The sequence below is a fragment of the Macrotis lagotis genome, chromosome 3, assembly GCF_037893015.1.
Source record: "Macrotis lagotis isolate mMagLag1 chromosome 3, bilby.v1.9.chrom.fasta, whole genome shotgun sequence".
NCBI classification, from domain to species: domain Eukaryota; kingdom Metazoa; phylum Chordata; class Mammalia; order Peramelemorphia; family Peramelidae; genus Macrotis; species Macrotis lagotis.
This window is the reverse complement of record NC_133660.1, coordinates 229,454,053-229,479,919: the sequence shown is the minus strand read 5'-3', so window position 1 is coordinate 229,479,919 and position 25,867 is coordinate 229,454,053. Positions and strand designations below refer to the sequence as shown.

Here is a 25,867-nt window from a genome sequence, read left to right as displayed (position 1 = left end):
TGAATTAATTTCTTTAAGTATTGACTGATTTGGTCTTCTTGCTGTCCAAGGGACTTTCAAAAGAATTCTCCTTCACCACAACTCAAAAGAATAGATTATGTGGCACTTAGCTTTCCTTATGGTCCAACTCAAGGACACCATAACTTTGACTATTGGATCTTTGATAGCAAGGTAATGTCTCTGTTTTTTAATGTGCTGTCCAAATTTCTCATGCCTTTCCTTCCAAGGAGCAAACATCTTTTAATTTCAAAGCTGCAGTTGCCATCTGCAGTGATCTCTGAGCCCAAGAATATAACATCTGACACTGCATTTCCTCTCCCTCTATTTGCCAGGAAGTGATGAGACCAGTTACCAAGATTTTATTTGATTTTATTTTTTGTTGTTAAGCTTCAACCCAATTATTACACTCTGGTCCTTCACCTTCAGTAAGAGACTTCTTAATTCTTTATTCTTAGCCATTAGAGTGGTGTAGTCTATATATCTGAGATTATTGATGTTTCTCCTAGCTATTTTAATTCTGATTTTTGTTTCATGCAGCCTATCATAAATTATACCAAAGAGGTGATCCTCCCCAATCCCTCAGACCATATCCAGAGTATTGTGTCAGTTCTATGCATCACAGGACATAAGTTAAAGTACATCTGAAAGAAGGTGATATCAAGATAGTAAGGTGGCTTGACACAAAAATGATGATAATAATAATAATAGCTAACATTTATATAATAATAGGTAATGTATCATATTATTTACATATATAAGTATTACATCACATTTACCATGTGACAGGCACTATGCTCTGTCACTTATTTTATTCTCACGCAAACTCTAGGAGGTAGATACTAATATTATCTCCATTTTACAGATGAGGAAACCAAGGCAAACAGAGGTGAAGTAATTTATCTGGGTTCACATAGCTAGTAAGTCTTTGAGCAAGATTTGAACCAAAGTTTTCTTGACTTCTGGCCTAACACTATCCACTGTACCACCTAGCTGCCATCATGATACTGGAGCATTCATTGAAGGGGCTAGATATGTTTAATCTAGAGACGAGAAAGCTCAAGAGGAGTATAAGGGGCAGCTAGGTAGCACAGAGGACATTTGACACTCACTAGCTGTGTGACCCTGAGCAAGTCACTTAACCTTGATTGCCTCTCATCCAAGGTTATCTCCTATCATCCTGATTCATATCTGGTCACTGGACCCAGATGGTTCTGGAGGAGAAAGTAAGTCTGATGACTTAGCATGGCCCCCCTCACTCAAATCCAATGCTTGAGCTTGTTATGACATCACCTCCTTGATGTTATGATCTTTGAGAATGACCGATAAAACATTAAGAGAAGTCTGTGAAAGTAAAGCCCATTATGAGACAGTCAACAAATGGCAGGACAGCCTTGGTCTGAAAGCAATTCATTCCATTTTCTAATATATCTAGTTGTTAGGAAACTTTTCCTGATATACAACCTAAATTTGCCCTCTTCTAATTTCTAGTCATTACTCCTGGTTCTGTCCTTTGGGTCAACCAAACAAGTCGAATCCCTCCCCATGATAGCTCTTCAAATACTGAGAGAGTTGTCACTCCTACTCCCTCCTCCCTCCATTTTACATTACAGTTCCTTCAACCAATCCTCATATGACATGAGTTCAAGATCCTTCGATCTCCTCTGGAGATTCTTTGACTATCAATGTCTCTTTTTTAAATTCATATTTTTATTTTTCCCCAATTGCATATAAAAACAATTTTAACATCCTTTTTTAAAATTTTGAGTTCTAAATTCTCTCCCTCCCTCCCTTTCCATTCCCTCTTCACTGAGATGAGTAATTTATATAGGTTATAAATGGACAGTCATGCAAAACATATTTCCATGTTAGTCATGTTGTGAAATAAAAACACAGATAAAAAAAGACAAGAAAAATAAAGAAAAAATTGCTTTGATCTGCAATTATACTCCAAAGATTCTTTATATGGAGACAGCATTTTTCATGATAAATCCTTCAGAATTATCGGTCTTTTTTAAACCAATGGAGCCCCAAAATGAACACAATATTACAGATGAGATCTGATGAGGGCAGAGTACAGCGGTCCTATTACCTTCCTGTTCCTGGAAATTATGCCTCTGGCTGCTACATCCCACTTCTAACAATCATAATAAATTTATGATACATTCGAATCTCCCAGATCTTTTTCATAATATCTGCTTTTTCATCATGTTTCTCTCATTTGTACCTGTTAAGTTGGGATTTTTGGTACCCCAATAAGATTTTATATTGATCTTTAGTGAATTTTATTTTCTTAGATTCAGTCCAATTCTCTAGTCTATCACAATCTTTTTGAATCCTGACTTTGACATCCCACATGTTGGTTATCTGTCAACAACAGCTTTGTGTCATCTGTAACTGATAATAGATTTCTGAGTCTCTGATTATTATTATTATTTCCCACTTTTTTTGAAATCTCTCAACTCAAATTCTTCTTTCTATTTCACATCAGCTACTTTCATGTGGTCTGTGGCCTGATGGAAAAAAATATGAGCCAATTTTCTTTTCTCCCCCCTACTTTCAGTTCAAACCCCGCTTGATCAAAATTATTCTGATCAGGATCTGTCCTTCTTCTCAGTTCCCATGACATTGGTCTTTGGTGAGTTGGTTTTATTCCTTCTGTCAGTATCTTCTTTAGGCAATGTCTCCTTGTCAGGATTCCATTGGTCTGATTCTAGATAGTTGCTCGATCTTTAGTGTCTTATCTGTCTCTCAAATGTGTGCACACACATAAACACACACATACACTCACACATGTTCAGAGGCTCTGTGTAGCTCTGCTCAAGGAGAACTCATGACATTCACTTATAATAAAGGGGCCTTCAAAATAGTGAAATGGTGCTGTTGACTTCATTAATATCATTCTCAAGATAAGAACATAGAAATCCAAAAGATCTCAACAATTAAAGGGATAATGATCATCTAGAAAGGCAATGGTGATCACAAAGATCGACATGGTTTCATCATGCCAGTGAATGAGTTGAGTGTGGTCATGACATACTAAATATATTTCCTTTTGGAGGGTAGCTATTAGACTCTAGATAGAAGGGGAATGCCATCAATAGAGTTAACTTAGATATTAGAAAAGCATTTTGACAAAGCTATTCATGTTTTTGTTGTGGAACAACAAGTAACCATTAGCCATCAACTTGGAAAGAAGTCTTCAGTGGAGTGTTCTAGGAAGCTGTTTTGATAGTGTTCTGTTAAATATTTTTTCACTATCTTGGATAATGGCAAAGATAGTATGCTTATCAAATTCACAGATGATATAAAGCTTGGAGAAATAGCTAATACACTGGGATGACAGCATTAGAATCTATCCCTGCCTTCCCCAACCCCAAATCTCAATACAATCTAATTCTGGATGAAATTTGATAAAATGAAATATAGTAATAATTCCTCCTAGGGACTCTCCCAGGGTTTCCTCTTCTTCCTTTCCATACCTCTTCTTCCCTCTGGAACTTCTGAAATAAATAGAAAGTCTCTCTTTTATTCTTTGTTGTCATCAGTTCTGTCTGACAAAGACATAGCAGGGGTACCTCTTTCTTCAAACTCTCTTCCTGGGACATATGCATGTGAGACAAGTAGGTGGCATGATGTACATCAGAATAGGAAATAAAGGAGCAACTGTTTATTTAGTATCTATGACATAACCCTGGGAATAACCTTGGGAAGCAGAAAAATGGAGGCAGACAAAAATGACTTACCCACCTATTAAATGTCTGAGGCTAGATATGATCTTGGGTCTTCTGGAATTCCAGACCAAGTGTTCTATCCACTATACCACCTAGTTTCCTCTAATGCCTCCTATCACAGTACAGTGGGAAGGGTTGTTGAGACATCTGGATTCAAATCTCAGTTCTACCACAACTAAATGGATTACTTTGGACAAGTACCCTTGTCTATTAGGACCTCAAATGTCTTAACTATAAAATGAGTAGGTTGGATTAGATTTCTCCACATTCTGATATTTTCTGACTATAATTCTCTGGGAGAAGTGAGATGCAGAAAGAACTGAGAGTAGAGGGGTTGAGCAATGGGTAGAGAGAAATCTTGAACATAAAGTCAAAATAGGCCTTTCCTAAAGGTTGAATTGAATTGAAGTAGGGGAATTAATGAAAGTTGAACAATGAGTTAGAGGAGATGAGTGATGGATGTAGATGACCATTAAATGAACAATGGGTACAGTAGTGATTGATGCCTTCTCTAGGGGAACATTGGGAATTTGCCTGCAAATGGTGTTGTTCCTTGTTGGGCTTGTATTTTCTCTTAGGGAGGACATGGGTAGAGTGTGAGTAGAACTAGGCATTGCTGAGGGTAGATTCTGATGCTGCCCTTGCTGTCTTATAGGGCAATGATGATGACTGCATGTGACTTGTCTGCCATCACCAAACCATGGGAAGTCCAGAGTAAGGTCAGAACCTGATACCTTATTCTTTGCAAAGCATTAAGCATTAACTAAAAAACGTTTAAAGCAATAGTATCCTGAATATCATCCCACCAAAAAATATTCAGACTGTATCCCAAATAGATGGGAAGCTGCTATAAGACAGCCATAAGATGACCACTATTCTATAATATCTCCAAAGAGGAAATCTGGGTAGATGATGGTGTTGAAATAAACTTAAGGCAGTGACTCTACCTTCTAAATGTGTATAATATGTGTATATATATGTGTGTGTACATATATACACATATGTGATGGTATATAGATATGTATATACACATAGTATTTATATATATATATATTTTTTTTTTTACATGAGAGTATACACCCATTTCCACAACTACTACTGCCACAAAGGCAGTAAGTCTCATGCTTGTTTAGGCTTCATGTTCAACATTAACTGAGCTCTAACTCCATTCTAATAGTCGGGGGAAAGAGTTACCAGGCAGAAGAGACCAGGGGTCAAGAGCAGAGAAAGTTTCATGGACTGGGGGAAAGCTTGCAATGATTCTAGGTAAATATTAATCTACCAGGATTAAATTCTCTTCCCTATGGTGCATAGGTAGCACTGCTGGTGGCTGCTGAATTCTGGGAACAGGGTGACTTGGAGAGAACAGTACTTGACCAGCAGCCAATTGTAAGTATTATATCTGCATTCCACACATCTAGAATAAAGAAGCAGAATTTTAAATTTGAAAAAGACCCTGCCAGCCTTCCTATGTATCCCTTGAGGTTCACTCAGCATAATTTTTACTGCTAGCATCTAAATCCTAATTATTCATACTTACTTTTATGGTGTTAAATGCTGGGACTAATTTGTAAGGCTATTCTATTTCATTCTTATGTATTGAATACCTGCTATGTACCCAGCCTTACTCTGTGCAATCTCCTGACTAAAGGATATTGGGGAGATGGATAAGAACAGAATTTTTGCCCTTTTCTAAGGACTTCATAATCTAGGGAAACAGAGGAGCCAACCTGGGCCAAGTCCTGAGGGAGGTCACAATCTGAGAAAGACAGAAGGAGAGCCCATCAAAGAAATGGAGCATCTTGCCAAGAAACACAATGATATTCAGTATTAAAGCTGGAAACTGAATGAAGGCCTCTCCTGATGCCAACTATAGCACTCCTTCCATTACACTGGATTACTTTTTTAATACATAACATTGCACAGGACTTCAGTTGAAGTCATGATTGGACAGGTGAGGAGATCAGCCCTGATTACATCACAGCAGATCTAAGGCTAAAATAACACTCACAGCAGGAACAACAGGTTCAGCAGGTAAGGAGTAGTACTACAACTGGGATCAAGAATCCAGCAAGAACAACTAAAAGTCTGGCATCTAAAACCACAAGCCAAGAACTGATCAGAGGAAAGGTAGTCTGGGTCAGAACCACGGACAGCTCTTCAGCCCCTGTGAGTTTGGAGTTCTTTGGTTTGGTTTGGTTGTTTGCTTCTCATCTGCCATCTAATGCAACTTGTATATGCAAAAAAAAAATCCCCATTATAACATACCTAACAAGTTATCATCTCAGCCTCTGCCTGGAGAACCCAAGGAGGCAGAAACTCCATCTCCCTCAATAACATTATTCTACTTTTAAGATCCTCAGAGGAGGGCAGTTAGGTGGCACAGTGGATAGAGCACTGACCCTGGAATCAGGAGAACCTAATTTCAAATCTGCCTTGAGACACTTAATAACTACCTAGCTGTGTGACTTTGGGCAAATCACTTAACCCCCTTGCCTTAAATAAATAGAATTTTTTTAAAAAAAGATCCTCAAAGGTATCTTTGAAGCATAAATCATAGGCTTTCAAAGGGAGAAGGGACCTTTGAAATCATCTAGTCCAACCTCCCATTTTCCAGGGGAGTAAACTGATATCCAGAGAAGCTAAGAAACCTGCAGGTGGTCACACAGTAAGAACTGGGGTCAGACTCAGGTTATTTAACTGCAAATCCAGAATTCCTTTTTCTACAGTAAGGCTAGTGCCTGAGGTTAAAACAAGATTTTGATGAAAATTTTGTCATTGTTCTTGTTTTGGTCTTGTGATTTCATTGCTGTGAATTCCTGGTATGGAAATTCCCCCCACTGAAGCAGATCATAAGGTCCTCAGTAATTTACAGTCTGAGTTGTAAGAATACTCACTGAGAAATTAAATGACTTGATTGTGATTACAAAGATAGTTTGTCAGAGGCACAATTGGATCCTGTTCTTTCCAACTCCAGAGTCAATCCTCTCACTGGCATGCCATGTTTGGGGGTGAGGGAGGTGAAGGTGGTTAGCAAGTTGTTTGTACATATATTATCTAATTAGGCAGATAATAACTGCTCCCTGCCTTCAAAAAACATATACCCTAGCAGAGGGCTAAAATACAAATACTTAAAATCATAATATTTAATATTAGAGAGGTACAAAATAAGGCACTATGTGACTTCTAATAAATATAGTTACCACCAAGTGGAGTTTGGGGGAAGACAAAATCAATGTAAGATAAATGAAATTAGAACAGAGCAGAATGACCTACAAACTAATCCTGTCATCTAGTATCCTTGAAACAAGGCTGAATAATTGAGACTTGAATATTGTCAGCAAAATTATGCCCTCTAGGACAATGTCAGAAAAGAAAATTGCAGGCCAGTTTCCCTTGCAAATGTAGATAAAAAAAATTAGGTAGACTGTTAGCAGACAGAACACAAAAGCACATTATAACAATTTTCCCCTAGGGCCAAGTAGAGTTGCTCCCTGAAAACTATTATCACATTAACAGGAAAAGTAATGAAAATCTTATAATTGTCTCCACGGAGTATAAGAGAGCATTAGACAAAATCCAATGTCTGCTCTTGATTAAAAGTCTAAAAATAGATTGATAATGGAGGGTTTTTCTCTTGACATGACAAAGAATATAGGATATTCAAGACCTAGAGTCAACATTACAGAGAATTTAGAAACACAAGAGAAATTCTCTTTCAAAATTTTAAAAAGACTAGGATGTCCCAAATCTTTCAATTTAATTTAGTACTAAATATTTTGGTACTGATGCTAGTGATGATGGAGGATTAAATTAATTATTATAAATAATATTTATAGGACCATCATTTTTATCTGAACATCAAAATTATGAGATAAGTGATAACACACATATACATAGTAGACACCATAACATACATGATCTCATGTAAGTCTAAAAACCTTATAAGGTAGGCACTAAAGATATCATTATTATTATCCTCAATTTACTGATGAGGACATTGAGGCTCAGAGAGGTTAAGTGACTGGTCCATGGTCACAAAGAGGTGGCATTTGAACTTGTCTTTCAGTCTCTTAAATTCAGCCATCTATGCCAAAAAGAAAATATAAACAATAGCTAGGAAAAGGAGAAGCCAGACAATTACCTGTTGTAGGTGATCTGATTATACAGCAAGAATATCCCAGGAATCAGCCTTCAGGATGATGAAAGAAAATAATTGAGTTCAGCAAAGTTGGAGAGATGAGAAAATCCACAAAAATCAATTGCACTCCCACACATTCATGACACATGGCTTGCAAATACAATGGAGGAAAATTTCTGTTCACACTGGTGACAAAAAAGCATTATATCCACAAGTATTGATTTAATTCAGTACATTCAAAGAAAACTATAAAACCCCAATGGAAGAAATCAGTGGGGAGATGCCTCTACTTGCTGGAATGATTAAATACAGTAAAAAGTAATAATATTTCCTAGGTTAATACATAGCTTTAATACAATAATGCTGAAGTCTGTGCCACATTTTATCAAACTTTATAGTGAAATTTACCTCAATAAAGTCAATAATGTATGGATGTATATATTTATACACATATATTTATGTCTGTACCTATGGTGATGGGGCAGCTACATGGCAGAGCAGATAGAGGACCAGGTCTGAAATCAGGAACACTCATCTTCCTGAGTTCAAGTCTCCTTTCAGACACTTATTTTCTGTGTGACCCTGGACCAGACACTTAATCCTATTTACTTCAGCTTCTTCAACTATAAAATGAACCGGAGAAAGAAATAGCAAACCATTCAATATCTTTGCCAAGAAAACTCCCCAAACTACAAAACAGTGTCAGACATGACTGAAAGAAGTCAACAACACCAACAAATGATAATGATGGCAGCTTTGCCCAACAAAACTCCAAACTCATACACAGATACTTCTTCAGGCTCTCATCCCTCTGAAGTATTTTTTCCCCCTTGATTGCTTAGTCCCTATCCCTTTATCAGGATAGGATGTCAAAATCTCACATAATTAGTCATCTCTGGGACAGTGAGGCATTCTCTTCCAGACCAGGGCTAAGTGACAATATGAGTAGAGAACAGTTCTAAGTTTCCATTAAACTCTGGATCTATAATTAGACTTTAAATCCTTGTACCCAAGCTTAGACATTTCTACCCAGTTAACTCCTTAACTACTGCAGTGAAAGAAAATTTCCCAGAAGGAGAGAAATGAGTTAACAAAAAGACATATAAATCAAAGCAGGTAAAACTAAGGACTTGTGGGAAGGAAAATCATTATAGTGAGACATTTGTGTGAGAATAAAAGGAGAGAAACAAAAGTTTTAGTATGGTATACTGTAGATTTTCTTACTATATGGAGAAAATAGATGATGCTTTCCCAAAACAAATCAAAATTTTCTCACAGGTAAGCTGTGGTCATGATGGGGGATTTCTAACTTTTCAGATATCTGCATAGCAGTAGATATATTCTTAATTTATTTTCATCTTTCATAAGGCAGGTAACATTGAAAGGGACTATTCCCACAAGAAATTAATTTTTTGTTTGTTTTTTGCAAGGTAATGGGGTTAAGTGACTTGCCTGAGGTCACACAGCTAGGTAATTATTGTCTGAGGCTAAATTTGAACTCAGGTCCTCCTGACTCAAGGGCTGGTGCTCTATTCATTGCACCTTCACGCAAGAAATTAATTGAAATTAATTCATGACATTTTAGACTCGTGGAAGTTCATATATGCAATAGTCTCTATATAGGACAACTTATGAATGCTGATTATAACATGTGTAAACACATCCGTATTAAATGGTCAGAGTTCAATAGAGAAGTTCAAGAATGTGATTAATTTAGAACAGTAATCTCCAAACTTTTTTGATTACATGCTTCTATCAGAAAAAAAATAGTTGATAATGATACTCAAATATGTATATTTATTATTTACAAATTATACAACACACTTCTTTATTGATAATTATGTATATTATAAAACTTACACAAAATGACATTTTCAAGAATGATATATAGGTGAATAAAGCATTTTATTAATAGTACAAATCTTTTTTGTCTTCAGTAAGAATATCAATAATATTTTTAGTGAGAGTAATGTGATTGAAAATGATTCATTACTTTTGAAAAACTTGATTTAATAATTGTGCTATAGATATTTGAGGGTCTGGTTTTAAGAGCAATTTATTTTCATTTTAATGACTGTCATAGCTGAAAAGAGCTCACAAAGATACACGTCTCTAGAAAAAGTGCTTTGTTGACTGTACTTAGTAAATCATTTTTAAGCCCTATCCACCAATTTTGCAAAGATTTCTGTTGAAATTTAGTGAGTGAATTTCCATCTTCCCTGAAGTCATTTGGTTTTTCTTGAAAAATATTCAGAAGATATTGCTTTTTTTTAGTTTTAATAACTGGGTTCAGAATCCAATAAAACTCCTTATTTGGAATATTTCAAAACAGGTTTGAACAATTAAAAAAATTTTGTTAATGTTCTAGTATGAGACTTCTTTTTGGTGGCCCACTTATGCTGCTTGCAGCAACCTAGAGAGAAGGGAGTTAAGTATCCAAAGGAATCTCTAGTGTCAAGTGTAGAGAGGTCAAAAAGGATGAGGCTTTGAGGGAAAGAATCATCAGATTTGGCGATTAAGAGGTTGTTAACTCTGAAAAGAGCAGTTAGTGAAGAATCAAGAAAAATAAAGAAGTGGAGAGCCTACACTAGAGAGATAGGTAGAAAGGAAGTGAGAAGGGGGTCTTCTGTGACTTTTAACCCTAAACATAACCCTCCTTAAGAAGGAGCAAAACCTCCTAAAAGGGGTGGCTAGGTGGCACAGTGGATGGAGCACCGGCCCTGGAGTCAGGAGTACCTGAGTTCAAAACCGACCTCAGACACTTAATAATTACCTAGCTGTGTGGCCTTGGGCAAGACACTTAACCCCATTGCCTTGCAAAAACCTAAAAAAAAAAAAAAAAAAAAAAAGGAGCAAAACAGAATTAGATTAACATACACATTTATTTGTATTTCTTTAAGTTTGCTGATTATGCAGGAAGACAAGGGGGCCCTGACTAGAGCTAAACCCCAAAATGGAGTCCTACACTGGGGTTTTTATAGTTTTGAATATCAGAAGGTGGGATCTGAAGTTACCTCTTGTTTGTCCAATCAAAGAAGGGAACAGCCCCCAATTTAGGATGAAGTGGGGACAACTCAAGATTGAGGGGGCAACTCAGGAGGATGCATAACTGGACATCAGATAAAAGGAGTGCCCTATCAGTAATGCTAAAGATCTTTACAATAGGAATCCTCTCCTTCCAAGTAGGTAGGTGCTACCTTGATGGGATTCGGAAGATAAACAGGCAAACCTATGCTTCTTAAATTGACATTTTTATATTTAAGTTTATATCTGTTCTTAAAGACAAGGTTCACCTTTTACAAATGCTAATTTGTTCTCATTAAGCAGAGGCTTTCTATATGAAAAGTGACTTGGTGACCAATTCAAATCAATTACATACATCATACATATATGTATATATTTTAAAAGAATAAAACTCACTATTCCCAGAAGGAAGGAAAGAAGAAAGGAAGGAGGGAGGGAAGGAAGCAGGGAGGGAAGGAAGCAGGGAGGGAAGGAAGGAGGAGGGGAAGGAAGGAGAGTGGAAGGAAGGAAGACAATAATGGTCATCTGGATATAAAAGGGGACACAAAAAAGAAGGGTAGATTAAGGGGAAAGATTATGTAACGAGTTCTTTGATACATTCACATCTGCTTATTCAGTTTGTCTCACTCACTGAAATGAGAAGAGGGCTCTGATCCATAACAAAGTCCTCCAAAAGTGCCAATAACAGGAAAGTTTTTGCCTATGCATTTTTATTTCAAAAGCCTAGTTTGGGTGATAACCACCCTGAAGGTCTAATACTCAGTGCAGATGGAAAAGGTTGGGAATTTATGTAGTCACCCCCCCACTCCGGAGGCCTCCTGTGGGAGTATATGGAGTAGGGGAATATTGCTTGTTAGGGATGAAGCAGGTAAGGTAAATTGGATTGACGAAAGGTCTGAATAGCTAGTGGAGAGATACTGGAATGAGACATCTAACCACATTCTGATTGGATGCCTCAAAAAGTCGTGCAACCACCCCACTTTGGAGATCACTGGTCTCCAATTGTTCAACTAGCCCTTTTGTCGAATAGTTACAATTTCTGAAACTGCTCTCCCACCCCCCACCCCCAACTCAGACTATTAAATTGGTTTCCAGAAACAGGCTGATACTTCTTTCCTAAGGCTCTAGGGATATTCTTGAAGGGTTGAGGCAGGGTATATTTCCTAATTCTATAACTCATGAACCCCAACTCCCAATGATGTGCTTCCTCCACTGATTATTAAACAATATTAATTACTCAGACAATTAGTTTTTAGAAAGAGGCATTTACTAAGGTGATACAGTAAAACCAATTGGCACAAAAAAATCTGATTCATTCTCCCACAAAAACCATATATATGGAGTCCAAAGGAAAGTGGCCATAAGCTTAGAAAGCACATTTAGCAAAGGAATAACACCTCCTGGAAGCACTTTTGGAGAAGTGTTTAAGATGTTCCCTTTGGGAACCCTATCTTCTATTGAGTTCTTTTGAAAGTCCTAAAGCTGCCTTGCCTCTCTATATCTAATTTATCCTTGGCTCATGATGCAGACTCAGTTGTAGTTCCAATGACACTACCAACTCATTGATGAGAAATTTCAAATCCAATGACCAGCCTTACCAGGTCCTTCCCAAAAGCTCCCAAATTCTCTTAATCAAAGGGGCAGGCAAAGAGACAGAAGGGCACTCCTTTCCACCAAAAGATTCCTTCCTAGGAGCTCTGCTGTCTGTTGCTTGAATGCCCCTTTCCAACTGGTTTGTCATTTTATGCAAAACCCCACAGGGATATCACTGAGTTTCTTCAGCCAGACCCAACATACCTTCACTCTCTTTTATCTAATGACTGTCAAGGATATCTCACACCTAGTCTAATGCCCTTGATTGGTTGATTGATTCAATAGAGATGTCTGGTCTCAGATTGATCAGACTACTACTCTTGTACACACTTAAAAATAATAGACAATTCTATTTTGTTGGATGCTAAAAATCATAAATGTAAAAAAGCGGCATTGATTTTAGCCCAGACAAGGTCTAGAGAAGCAGGAATGCGTGTCTTCAGTTAGCTTAGTGCCAGGGCTCTTGGGACTTGCTTTGGAGGCCTGTGCTACAGTGGGAATAATGAAGGCTGTGCCTTTAACCCTGTGTCCTCACTTGAACTTGTTTTCTCTTTTCACCAAGCCCATGATGGACAGAAACAAAGCTGCAGAGCTGCCTAAGCTGCAAGTGGGGTTCATTGACTTTGTGTGTACATTTGTATATAAGGTAAGCACACAATCAGTTCTCCCCAAAGGGAGGGATGTTCTCCATATTTTTAAAAGATGGTAAATTTTATCTTTTTTGTTTACTTCTACTTCCCAAGAACTGACTTCCCCATCCCATAGAACCCTCCCTTGAAACACAAATACTTTCAAGCAAAACAAACCAAAACATTGCCTGTGTTTGAAAAGATAGGCTGCATTCTGCAACAATAGTTCAAACCTATCTACTTAGAAGGATAAGTATTTTTCAGAATCAGCCCTCTTTATTCAAGTTTTGGCAACATATTCAACTGAATCTTTTTTGTTGTCCTTCAGTAAGAGGTCTATGGTGTAAGGAAGAATAGGATATCAAAGGGGGACTACAGAGGGATAAGACTGAGGAAAATGGGTCAATGAGTAGGGAAAATGAAGGGGAACAGGTCAGTGTTAGGGCAGAACAGTGACGGGAGTGAGACAATGCCTGATGAAGATGATTAAGGTTCATGAGGATGAGATGGAAAGAAAGGATAGTGAGAGGGATGGGATTATAAGAGGGGTGGAAAGAATTACTGAAATCCTCTGCCCTTTCTAAAGGGGTGGTCATCATTATCATACGTGCCAGTAAGATCTAATAAATTTCGAAGGATCAAAAGGTCTTTCAAGCCTTGAGTGATCCTCCCTTCCCTTGTTCCCCTTTACCCTACACTGTAGAGGACAAAGAATACATCATCTCTGACTTTGGAGAAGTCTCACACCTACTGTGGGAGATATTTGTTGCCTATAATTGATTATCTGGTGTTGGAGCTTCAGATCCTCAGTAAGAAGATGCATGCATTTTCCTCTCCATGGGTTGTCAAATTATGGTTTTTACTTTGAGGAACTATGTTTAAAAAACCAAAAACAAACAGGAAAAAAACCCCAGTAGAATGAAGATTTAAAAGATGGTTAACATTCAGGATTCAATTCATGAATGTTGACCTCTTATTTCCTATCCTCTCTTCCACTCAGGAGTTTTCACGTTTCCATGAGGAAATCCAGCCTATGTTTGACAGACTGCAGAATAACAGGAAGGAGTGGAAAGCCCTAGCTGATGAGTATGAGGCTAAAGTGAAGGCTTTGGAAGAAGAAAAGAAAAAAGAAGAGGAGAAAATTGCAGCAAAGAAAGGTACTGCACTACAAGTTGAAGTTGACTAATAAATACTATGACACCCTCAAGACAAAAATCAATAAGAATTCAGTGCAGATACTCAGAATTTGGAAGGCCACCCTCCCTTGTTGTGTAAGAATCATTGATAGAACATTTCTGATGGATAGCCAGCTTCTGACTGGATATCCAGTGATGGGAAGCTCACTACCTAATAAGGCAGATCACACTTTAATTGCCTTCCTTATACTGAGACAAAATCTACTTCTTGTTAACTTGTACCCATTAGCCCTAGTTCTGTCTCTCAAAGCCACAGAATAAGCTTGAATAAGTCTCATCTCTCTTCCATATGAAAACAGTAATGTCACTCAACTATTCCACTGACTAAATACTAAGGGATATCCAGTCATCCTGATTATATCTGGTCCCAGTCAGAAGACTGGGAGAGAGGGGAAGATTGGTGATTTAGCACAGCAATCCCCAAATCCAAATCCAATTCACTTGCTTGTCATGGCATCACTTCCTTGATGTCATGCTCTTCTTTGAGAACAAAGGAGAAATATAATCATCAGGGATTTGGGCACTGAGCATTATAGAGATGGGATGGTCTCTAGTCCTTCTATCCTCCTAGCATATTCTCTGGACATGTTTCTACTTAGCAGTGACCTTCCACCATGACTCAGTGATCTTTCCCAGGTCATACTTACTTTTATTTCTTGTTTTGTTTTGTTTGAAAGGCAGTGGGGTTAAGTGACTTGCCCAAGATCACACAGCTAGGTGTCTGAAGCTGGGTTTGAACTCAGGTCCTCCTGACTCCAAAGCCAGCACTCTATCCACTGAGCCACTTAGCTGCTGCCATACTTGCTTTTTTATATCAAGGTCATAAACTCACCTTATAAACCCAAATTTGTATATGGATATCTAGGGTCTCAAAAATGGTTTCAAATTTTCTTCCTAGTTAACTTTTGACTGTGAATGACCTTGCACCTTCCCTACTCTTTATCTCTATCACTCTTGTCTTCCATAATATCACTTTTATAGTGTGATATGGGTTTTTCCCCCCTTCTCTTTCTATGTTCTAATTAAAACTTTCTCTATGAAATTGGGAAGTCTCTAAACAAGTGTTTATTTTCTGACCCTCACTAGAGATTCTCCATCTCTGACTCAAAATCCAACAGTCTAGAATCAGTGGTGGAGTAGAAAGATGCAGAATTTGTAGTTGGGGGGATGGGGTTCACATCCAGGTTAAACATTTAATTCCAAACTATGAGATCTTAGTAAATAACTTAACCTCTCAGGGCCTATTTTCTCTTCAGTAAAATGGGGATAATAATAAACACGATCCTACCTCACAGGTTGTATATCAAGGAATTCCTTTTGTAAACTTTAAACTGCTATTGAAATGTGACTTCTTATAAATAGAACTCTTTCTCAAATGCATATATAGTCAGAAGCTGAGCTGCTCCTCCTTTGTTTTCCAAAGAGGAAGGAATAAGGATTTATTAATCTCCAACTCTGTGCTAAATGTTTTACAAATATTAACTGATTTGATCTTCACAACCAACCTGTGAAGTAGGTGCTGTTATTATTTTCATTTTACATTTGGGGAAACTGAAATGGTCAGCAGTTAAGTGATTTCCCAAGGTTACTTAGCCAATAATAGTCTGCAGTTAGATTTGAACTCGGGTCTTCCTGACTCTAGTCCCAGAACTCTATCCATTCATTGATTCCCAAGTTCTAATTCTTAACTGGAAGAAGAGCTAGAAATATTTCCTTTAGCTTTCTGCCCAAGATGTCAATCTCTAAAAAGATTTTTCAGATTTCTTCTGGTGAGACTATTCATCCCCACAGATTTCAGCAAAAATGAGGCATTCTTATCAGAATTAATTATACTCCACAGGTTTTCCGTCCTATTCTAGAAACAAGAACCACAGTGAAACATCATTCTTCCCATTTGGTTCTGTCAGATCTATATGCTACCATTTTGCCACCTTACTCCTCAACAGAGTGTAGTCACTAAGATGTGTCTCTTTTACCTAGACTCAATAGTGAGTTGGGGGGAAAAAGTCATCCTGGGATGCTTCTCATTATTCTGTGACTTCTACAGAGTGTTGAAGGAACATCCATGGGAAGAGCTCTGAATATTATAATTCTTTCCCCTCCATCTGCAACTTTGCATCACATTCTTCTACTAGTAATTGAATCTATTAAGAACAGTTTTGATGTCTCTTCCTTTCTAGTTTTTCTCTTAGATTTCTTTCATTCTCACTAGAAACTCTTTGACCCTTCTGATAAACTGAAGAAGATTAGAGAGAACAGTTTTTATTTAACACAGTCTAATTTGTCTCTGGTAGGAAGATAAACATAACACATCTCTCCCTTTTTTTTCCGCCATGCCTAGTCACAAAGAAAAATATAGAAATCACAAAATACCACACTGAAGTGGACCCTGGAGATACAATCTAAATCAACTCCCCCACTGCCTTATTTTTCTGGGGAAGAAATTAAGGTCCAGAGAGTGGAAATGATGCAATACACTAGTGACCAGGAAGAGAATCATCTGTCTTAGAGTACCACCCACCCTGCCTGCCTCATGGCTCTTCCTAGGACTTTCCCAGTTCAATCAATCAGTAGGCAAACATTAAATATCTATTATGTCCCAGACACTGTGTTAAGCACTGAAAATGCAAAAAATAACAAAAGATAGCCTCTGCCCTTGGAGCTTTCAATCTAATGGGGAATTGCCTAGGTTATTCCAGCATTGTGCTCCTAATAATATTGGAGACTGGGCATACTGCTTTACCTTCCTCCTTCCAATCCTCTCTTCTAGGCCTTGTCAGTATGCCCATTTGTGATCATGATGCAGATCAAGGGCACAATGGATAGAGTGGGAAGACCTGAGTTCAAATTTAGCTTCAGATACTTACTAGTTGAGTGACCTTGGGCAAGGCACTTAAGCTCTACCTGCCTCACATTCTACCTGCCTCACATGCCTCATCTGTAAAATGGGGATAATTATATCATCTATCTTCCAGAGCTGTTGTAAAAACAACATGAGATAATATTCTTAAAACACTTGCAAACCTTTAAGCACTGAATAAGTGTTATTTATTACTTTTATTATTAACTGTCAACTTGTATTGGTTTGCAGAGATAACTCAGCTAACAATCATCATGTTAAACAGTTAATAGACATAGTCTACAAATACCCTTGATCACAATGTCAAAAAATAAATAAATAAATCCCTGTTCATCATTCCCCACCTCTGTTTACTGAGATTGTTTACCCACCACTAGATTCCTGGCAGCCAAAAAATTAAACATCATTTCAAGTTAAATTACCCCAAGTTAAAATGTATTAAATGTTAATAGAACAGTCACAGTAGAATGAAGGCAAGTATGTGATCAGTACAGCATGGGTAACAATCTTCTTCCAAATAGCAACCATCACTGACGAGCATTTCATGTAAAAAAAAAAAATTATTTGTTTCCTGGCAGAAGGTTCACAGACTCAGAGCTTTGCTGATTGATCTAATAACTACCAAGTTTTTAACATCCCTATCTTGAGATCTGCCAAGATAGCAGTGACTCTTCTAGAAAGAAAGTAATGGGATTGCAGTTATTTACAAACCAGGATTGTTAGAGAACAAATTAAACTGATTTGTCTTTGAATCCTTGACTGATCATTTATCTTGCTTAACATTTCCTAATCGGCTGCCCCTTAGCTTTGCCCTTAGTAATCACCCTTGCCAAATATAAAGAACTCAAAATTCCAAACCACCCACAAAACAAAACCACTAGCCTCAGAGATGCAAAGGTTACGAGTGATGGGTCCAGGCATTCTCCTTGCCTTTGCTGGTTTCAAATCCCTTTAAAGCTATTTTATCCTGCACAACAGGAACATGATTTCACTCTAACAATCCCACTATAACATGATCTAGATGTAATCACAATAATAGAGACAGCTAGGAGGCATAGTAGATAAAAGTGCTGTGCCTGGGACCAGGAAAACCTAAATTCAAATGCAATCTTAAATGCCTCCTGGCTATGTGACCTTGGGCAAATCCCTTAACCTGTCTACCTCAGTTTCCTCAAATGTAAAATGGGCCTAATAAAAGCAACCACCTTCCAGGGTTGTTGTGAAGACAAATTGAAATATTTGTAAAGGATTGCAAATCTCAGAGTGCTATCTAAATATTAATTATTATTATTATCTAGAATTCATTATAACAATTTATTTCTTAGTTTTTTGTGTGTCTTGTTTTTTGTTTTATTAAAGAGGGGTTTGGGGATACCAATTGTTAGGTAAAGATGGTCATGAAATTCCTCTATTTGTAAGGGATCTTTGGAAGCTTAGCTGTTGAGATAATATGAAATAAAGATCTATAAGGTGGTACCTATATTTAGAAGGGTTCATTTCTGAAGCTAAGTATAACTCAAGTAGGGCTAATCAGCTTTGAACTCCTTGTCCATCAGGTACTTGGCCCTTTATTGACTGTGGCAAAGTGACCTCTATTCTGAGGGGCCAGTGAGGGCCCTGACCAGTCCAACACTCACCCTGAAGGAAAAAACAAGTAACCTCTGACTTTAACTTTTTTTCCTTCCTTTCATTGCAGCTGGTACCGAGATTTGCAATGGAGGCCCAGCTCCACAGTCATCTACCTGCTGCATCCTCTAAACACCCCTTTGATGCTGATGCCCCAAGCCAGATGAATGAGTCTTCCTATCTCCCCGGCGCCTCTCTGAAGCTACAGCAGAACTGAGATTTTTTATTGCAGTATGCAGAGATAAGCAGGTTTCTGGAAATTCAAAGGAAAAATTCCCTCCCCCAAATATTTTTTTTAAGTAAAAAAAATGTACTGGTTTTACAGTTATTTTTATAATCTACAGTAAAGTCAAGAACTAAAAGTTCAATTTGGCACATTTTTAAAAGGTTTTAGATTTTTAGGAGATACTACCTTCCCCTAAGGCTTCTAGGTGCTGTGTGTCTGTACATAGACTTCACACACAGAGATGTATCCTAAGTTGTTTTCTGCTCTACATAAAATAGACAAACTCCTCCAGGTGAAACCAAAACACTGAAACCCAATGTGCAGCTAAAGCTGTAAGTCCATTGAAAAACACATTTGTCCCATCTGGTCTATTAGGAAAAACCAAAGCTGAGAGTTTTTTGCATGAAAATCCTACAATCCATAGTATATAGGCTTTAAACCCTCACTCTCATCACCATTTGAGAGCTGCCTTAATTTCTTTTCAGTGGAACAATGATCTCATCAAGTCCTCTAACAGTAATTTGCAGCCCCAGCTATGCTTTCTCATCCTATAGGATTTCCATCCATATGTTCCCATCAGTTCTCTGGAAGACCTTCCTCTAGGGAAGTCTTCCAACATCCCAGACAGCAACACAGCTCAGCTTACACTGGATAACAACTCACCAGAATCAATTTAGATAATTCCTTTTATTTAATATATATATATATATATATATATATATATATATATATATATATTTTAGGGTTGTTTTTTTTTTTTTGCAAAGCTAACGGGGTTAAGTGGTTTGCCCAAGGCCACACAGCTAGGTAATTGTAATTATTGAGTGTCTGAGACCGGATTTGAACCCAGGTACTCCTGACTCCAAGGCCTTTGCTTTATCCACTACACCACCTAGCCACCCCTAATTCCCTTTATCTAAATGACACTTTCTGGGGTGGCTAGATGGCACAATGGATAGAGCACCACCCGGGAGTCAGGAGTACCTGAGTTCAAATCCCGCCTCAGATACTTAGTAACTACCTAGCTGTGTGGCCTTGGGCAAGCCACTTAGCCCCATTGCCTTGCAAAAAAAAAACCCTAAAAAAATAAAAAATAAATGACACTTCATCACTACCACAGTCACAGGGACCTTGTAACTTAGATGTGGTCCCTAAAAACCAAGGAAGAAATGAAGAGGTCAGAAAAATATGTTCTCCCACCCCATGGCAGTGAGGTCTTCCCCTCACTGGGGAGTGGTATGAGTTCAACTAGCACCCTGTTCCTCACTAATAAGCTGAGGGAGGGTTAGAGGTACGAGTGCCCATTTGTTAAAAGGTAGTAAATTCCTCTTAGTAGTTAAGAGTGTAGTTTGTAACAAGTGCCGCCATGCTTCTTTCTTCCCATGGTGGGTGAACACCATGATCATCATTAGTTTAATTAGTGCTTTAATGTTTATAAATTGTATATAAACGTTTGAAACCTACTTGGTTAGCATGTTTAAGAAGCAAGTTTTGGTTTGTCTTCCCAAAGAGGTGAGTGACAAACAATTTTGTGAGAAGATGCCGGGTGGTGGTAGCGGCCCTGCCCTAGAACTGGGGAGCCCTGAGCTCCAATCATAGAACCCCATGACCTTGGGGCACAGATCGCTTGGTCTGTTTTCTCATCTGTAAAATGGGAATCTACATTGCATTACCTACCTCACAGGGTTGTTGTGAGGCTCTGAGAGGTCTGTGAAAGCACTTTGTAACCATAAAGCACAGTATTAAATGTGAAAAACTATTTCAATAAACAGGTACTTTGCAGAGAAGTGATCAATGGGGCCCCAGGTTGGTCTGGAGGTACACAAGACGAACTCGGGATTTGTGAAGGGCAATCAGGTCAATGGAGAACATTGTAGGCACACCCCAAAAGATCGTAATGGGGCAGGAAAAATATCACATGTGTTTCATCAAGGACAATGAAGACTTGTGGAAAATGCAGCCACACTAGCATTAGATGTCACTGGAGAAGTGAAAATACTGTGAGGCAGGACAGTCCAGAGGTCAATGAGGTGATTTGGGGAGCTGCAATATCCCATCCCAAAAAGGGTTCAACATCAGGGCTTACAATGGAATTTAATCGAATGGGGACCCAGCTGTCACCGACTAGGCATATAAACAGGTTCAAGGATTCATGGACAGAAAAGTTCTTAACATGTTACTATGGGAAGAAAATGGAGAATGGCTGACCTCTGGGGTAACCTCAAGAGTAACTTCATCTTCCTCCCTAACCACCCTTCATCCCCTAACACCGTCAGACAGAACACTGGGCAGCAGGGACACAAGAACTGGGGGGGGGGGGGGGGGGGGGCAGGAGTCCTATATGTCAAGTTCATCTATAATTGGAAATAGCAAGAAAGATCTGTAACACTGAATACATCCCAGAAAACTTTATTAGACCAGAACTCTTGCAAAAGAAAACACCGCAAATCTTTTATTTCAATATGGTGTCACCTCGGGCTAGAATGGGGGGAAAAAAGGACAAGTTATTACCTTATAAAACATAGCCATATCAATAATGTAATTTTTTAAAATGTCATATATCAGATTGTCTATTCTCCATGTAAGTTTTAAATCAAATTCAGAAACAGGGCTCATCTATTTTCTATGTCAACTGCTTTCTTTAGAAAGCATTTCCAAATAATCTGATTTCGTTTAGATGAGTAAGGATGGTAGAAAATACCACAATTCCTTGACATTTCTGGCCATGCTCTTTTAGTGAAACCCTTTAAGGATTCGTTAATTTAAAATTATCCTTTGAACTAAAGGGGAAAATTAAGGTCATTACAGGCAAACCCTAAGCAAAAAATAGCAGTCAGCGAGTCTCTAAGGCCCAAATCCCTTAACAAGACCCTAAGGAGAAAGATCTAGAGTTAGCTGCAGCCTCTCTGGGGAAGGGACAGTCCCTTTCCTTCTCTCTGCACAGGATCAACAGTTCCCTATGGTCACCACTCTATCTGTTCCCAAATGAAGATCCAGTCCCTCCTTCACCCCACCCTAGGTTGGGCAGTTCCAGTCTATTCTTCTTATACAAGGGAGAGAGAGGGAATGCTCTCAGTTATAAAACCATATAGTTGCTTGATCACCTTCTTCCAGTTTCTGCTGAGCCTTTCTCAGTTCCTCCTCCTTCTTTTTCTGCTCTTCTGCAAGCTTTCGTTCTTTTTCTGCCCGGGGCTTTAGATAAGCTGTTTCAAGAAAAAAAATTCCCTCTGACAATTAATGAAATAGAATGTTATCTTGTCATCAGAGATCCACCAACCCAAACCCAGGCTCTGCCGATAGACTCAAAGTCAAGAAGACCTGAATTCAAATCCTGAAGAGACACTTGCTGTGTGAGTCCAATAAATCTTTTTAACTTCTCAGATAGGGGTTCCCCATCTGAAAAGTTAGGTTAACAATAGCACCTGCCTTCATAGGGCTCTTGTGAGACACACACAAGATAGCACAGGCAAAGGTTTTGCAAACCTTAGAGTATTAGATGAATGCTGGCCATTATCTTTACTTCTCCTCACTCCCAGTGGCAGTCTCTTTACCTTCCTTCAAGCAGAGCTGAGGCCTGGACTAGCTAAGACATCTAAGACTATTCTGACATCTAAGTACTTGGATTCTATTCAAAATGATGTCTAGGTAAGAGTCTTGACCAATTCATAAAAATGTAACTTTTAAACTAGTAAGGACAGTTGGCTGGTGGGGGAAATCACATTGGTCAACTGCTTAAAATTAATCGAAAACTCTACAGAGATACAAGCATGGAAGAGCAGGAGCATCAAGAGCCTTCCTGTCCACCCCGTCCTTGGCTTATCTTTGGCAGAAGGGCAGCTGATCAGAGCGGGACAGAGTCATGTACTGGCCAAAATCACAGGTAGCTGTGGAGCAGACAGGGGGACACACAAACCCCATTTCCACAGGGGTCTCTCAATAACAGGCCCAGACACTGTTGGTCTGGGGGCCCCTCTGCCAGAGCCCAGGTTTCAACAGCCTACACTGAGGTAAGGCTCCTCTGACTCTCGGGGCTGCACACTTACACAGAAACCAAAGTCATGAACTCATGAAGGAATAAACCTCACTTGAATATCATATTTGTAACTGGTGTTTATGCCAAAGTTATTTCTCTGCAAATTGGAACCAGGCTTTGAAACTTCTAAAAGGGTCTGATTTTTTTTAAATCAGACAGATTTAATCTATTTGGAAAATAGATTCTCCCCAATATCATGGTTCCACTGGCCTAGGTCCTAGGACAAGGAATGCAATGCCTTGCAAGACCCCAAAAAGCTCACCCTCCTGAAGATTTGAAGAACTAGACAGGTTACAGAGGGCAGAACAGAGGAGGGAAACACCCCCAAATACACACACACACACACACACACACACTTCACTTTTTATTTAAGGCAATGGAGTCGAGTGGCTTGTCCAAGGTCACAATTATTAAGTGTCCAAGGTCGGATTTGAACTCTGGTCCTCCTGACTCCAGGGTGCCAGGTGCTCTATCCACTGCGCCACCTAGCTGCCCCCACACATCTACCTTTTGATAGACTCAAAGTCAAGAGGCCCTGAGTTCAAATCCAGAAGAGACACTTGTGTGAGTCCAACAAAACTTTTTAACTTCTTAGGGGTTTCCCAACTGAAAAGTTAGTTCAACAATAGCACCTGACTTCATAGGGCTGTTGTGAGACAAACATAGATAGTACAGGCAAAGGTTTTACAAACCTTAGCGTACTAGATGAATGCTGGCCATTATCTTTACTCCTCCTCCTTACTCCCAGTGTGTCAGTCTCTCTACCTTCCTTCAAGCAGAGCATGAAGCCTGGGCTAGCTGACATCTAGCACCATTTTGATATCCAAGTACTTGGATTCTATTCAAAATGATGTCCAGGTAAGTCATGGGTACTTCTGTGAATACGTTGTTTATTATTTTGTGTGCACATGTACACAAATGCATATACATTTCTGAAAAAGAAATTATGGTTCTAGAGACCCCATATATAGATGAATGTGAGCCAAGACTATCAGCATCTCCCACAGGTTGGCTGTACCTGTTACTGGTACTCTTCTACATTGGGGCTAGCCTCTCACCTTATTTTATTCTTTTTTTGTTTTGTTTTTGCAAGGCAATGAGGTTAAGTGACTTACCCAAAGTCACACAACTAGGTAACTAGTAAGAATCTGAGGCTGGATTTGAATTCAGGTTCTCCTGACTACAAGACTGATGTTCTATCCACTGAGCCACCTAGCTGCCCTACATTATTTTATTCTAAAAGATAAATACATTCACTTTGTAAGTTTTCAAAACTGTTAATGGTTTTAATTGTCCAGGAAAAACATTAGTTAGGGAAAGGATCAAGAATGGGGCTGGTGATCTATCTACCTAGCTGCCCCTCCAAATATTTTGAACACTGAAAAAAAGCCCCAAGTTAGGACTTACCCTAATCCCCTAGAATCTTTTTCCTAGCCAGAGGCTGTAAGGGTAAGTGAGAACAGGAGCAAAGACTGGAAGAGAGAGGCTCAGCTTTGTAAAAAAATCATTACTGCAAGGATTGGAAGAGTATGTAAGTGGCTGTAGTCAAATTCATGGAATTTTTTTTTTTTGCAAGGGAATGAGGTTAAGTGGTTTGCCCAAGGCCACACAGCTAGGTAATTATTAAGTGTCTGAGGCTGGATTTGAATTCAGGTACTCCTGACTCCAGGGCTGGTGCTCTTTCCACTGCGCCACAAATATATGGAATTTTAAACCCAGAAACGTGGCTCTGCTGGCTTTCTATCCAATCTGATCAACTCCTGCCTGGAAGTCTCTCAGAGCGGTAAGGTGCAGCTGGAGGTGGCGCTGCCAGGAAGGGTTCTGCCCACAACAAGCTGCCTGTACAAGGCTTCTCCGCTTCCAAAACGGATTTCCCATCCAGGATTGATAAAGGCCAGAAGGGCAGCTAAGGCGGACAGGAGAAGCAGAGCTTACAGTTGGCCTCGGACGCTTGATACTTAGCATCTGTGTGACCTTGGGCGAGTCACAACTCCACTGCCTTGCAAAAACTAAATGTAAATTAAATTAAAAAATAAAAAAAAATAAATTAAATTAAAAATTAAAAAAAGAAAAGACTATTTATAGGGAAAGGGCGGTGCAGGTGTAGTGGCCTGACCTCTGCTCAGGTACCGGGGAGCCCCTGGAGGCCGGAGTGGCCCATTCTAGGGAAGAGGAGACTTAGGGGCAGTTAATGTTCTACATTTTAAGATGAAGAAAACTTTAGTGCAGGGAAGAAAGCTCTGTGGAGCGGTGGGGGTGGGCGGGTGCTGGGTTCAAATGCTGGGGCGCCCTTGGGTCAGAGGTCACTCACCATAGCGTTTCGATCCGTAGATTATGCCCAAGACCAGGGCCGAGTACCGACCCACCTGCGGGGAGACAAGGACACAGACACGGGGGGTCGCGCGCGTGGCCCGGGGCGTGCCTCCCCACGCGGCCCCCTCCCCCCCGCGCGCGGGGCCCGGACACTCGGGGGGAGGGGGTGCCCCTGGGCTGGGTTCGCCCTTCGCGAGCCTCCTTTTCCTCTTCCCCCCTCCCTCCCCCCGGAGGCCTGAGGTGAAGCCAAAGGGGAGACTCACCTTGATGAGCGGGGAGACATTCACGGGCGGCACCATTTTTCCCGTTAACCCTCGACCCGGAAGCAGAAAACGCAGCCGCTGGGGAGCGAAGGCGGAAGGGGCGTGGTCGAAGAAACGAGAGCGCAGCAAGCGCGTGCGCCTGCGGTGGGGGGGCGGGGCCTAAGCGGCCAGCCCGTCCGGGCGGGAGGCCGGGGCGGGAGCGGCGTGCGTGCGTGCGCGCCGCCGGCAGGTG

General features: G+C 39.5%; 1 protein-coding gene and 1 long non-coding RNA gene across 3 annotated transcripts in view; one reads left to right on the top strand and one right to left on the bottom strand.

Annotated features, from left to right (window-relative positions):
• Positions 1 to 18,982, top strand: part of PDE6B (phosphodiesterase 6B) — an 85,652-nt gene extending 66,670 nt beyond the window's left edge. The window contains exons 18-22 of one of the 2 annotated variants that reach the window (XM_074227525.1): positions 4,387 to 4,450; positions 5,046 to 5,120; positions 13,052 to 13,135; positions 14,119 to 14,204; positions 18,871 to 18,982. In XM_074227525.1, coding sequence (XP_074083626.1) covers positions 4,387 to 4,450; positions 5,046 to 5,120; positions 13,052 to 13,135; positions 14,119 to 14,204; positions 18,871 to 18,967 — 406 coding nt within the window. In that variant the 3' untranslated portion in view covers positions 18,968 to 18,982. Of the gene's footprint in view, positions 1 to 4,386; positions 4,451 to 5,045; positions 5,121 to 13,051; positions 13,136 to 14,118; positions 14,276 to 18,870 lie in introns of both variants that reach the window. The other variant, XM_074227524.1, reaches the window with a different exon arrangement.
• Positions 18,983 to 21,419: 2,437 nt separating this feature from the next.
• On the bottom strand, positions 21,420 to 25,743 carry LOC141518255 (uncharacterized). Its single transcript, XR_012477130.1, has 4 exons — positions 25,636 to 25,743; positions 25,371 to 25,425; positions 22,131 to 22,229; positions 21,420 to 21,504 (listed from the first exon to the last, which is right to left on the bottom strand). It is a non-coding gene; the product is annotated as an uncharacterized LOC141518255 (long non-coding RNA).
• Positions 25,744 to 25,867: the final 124 nt, after the last annotated feature.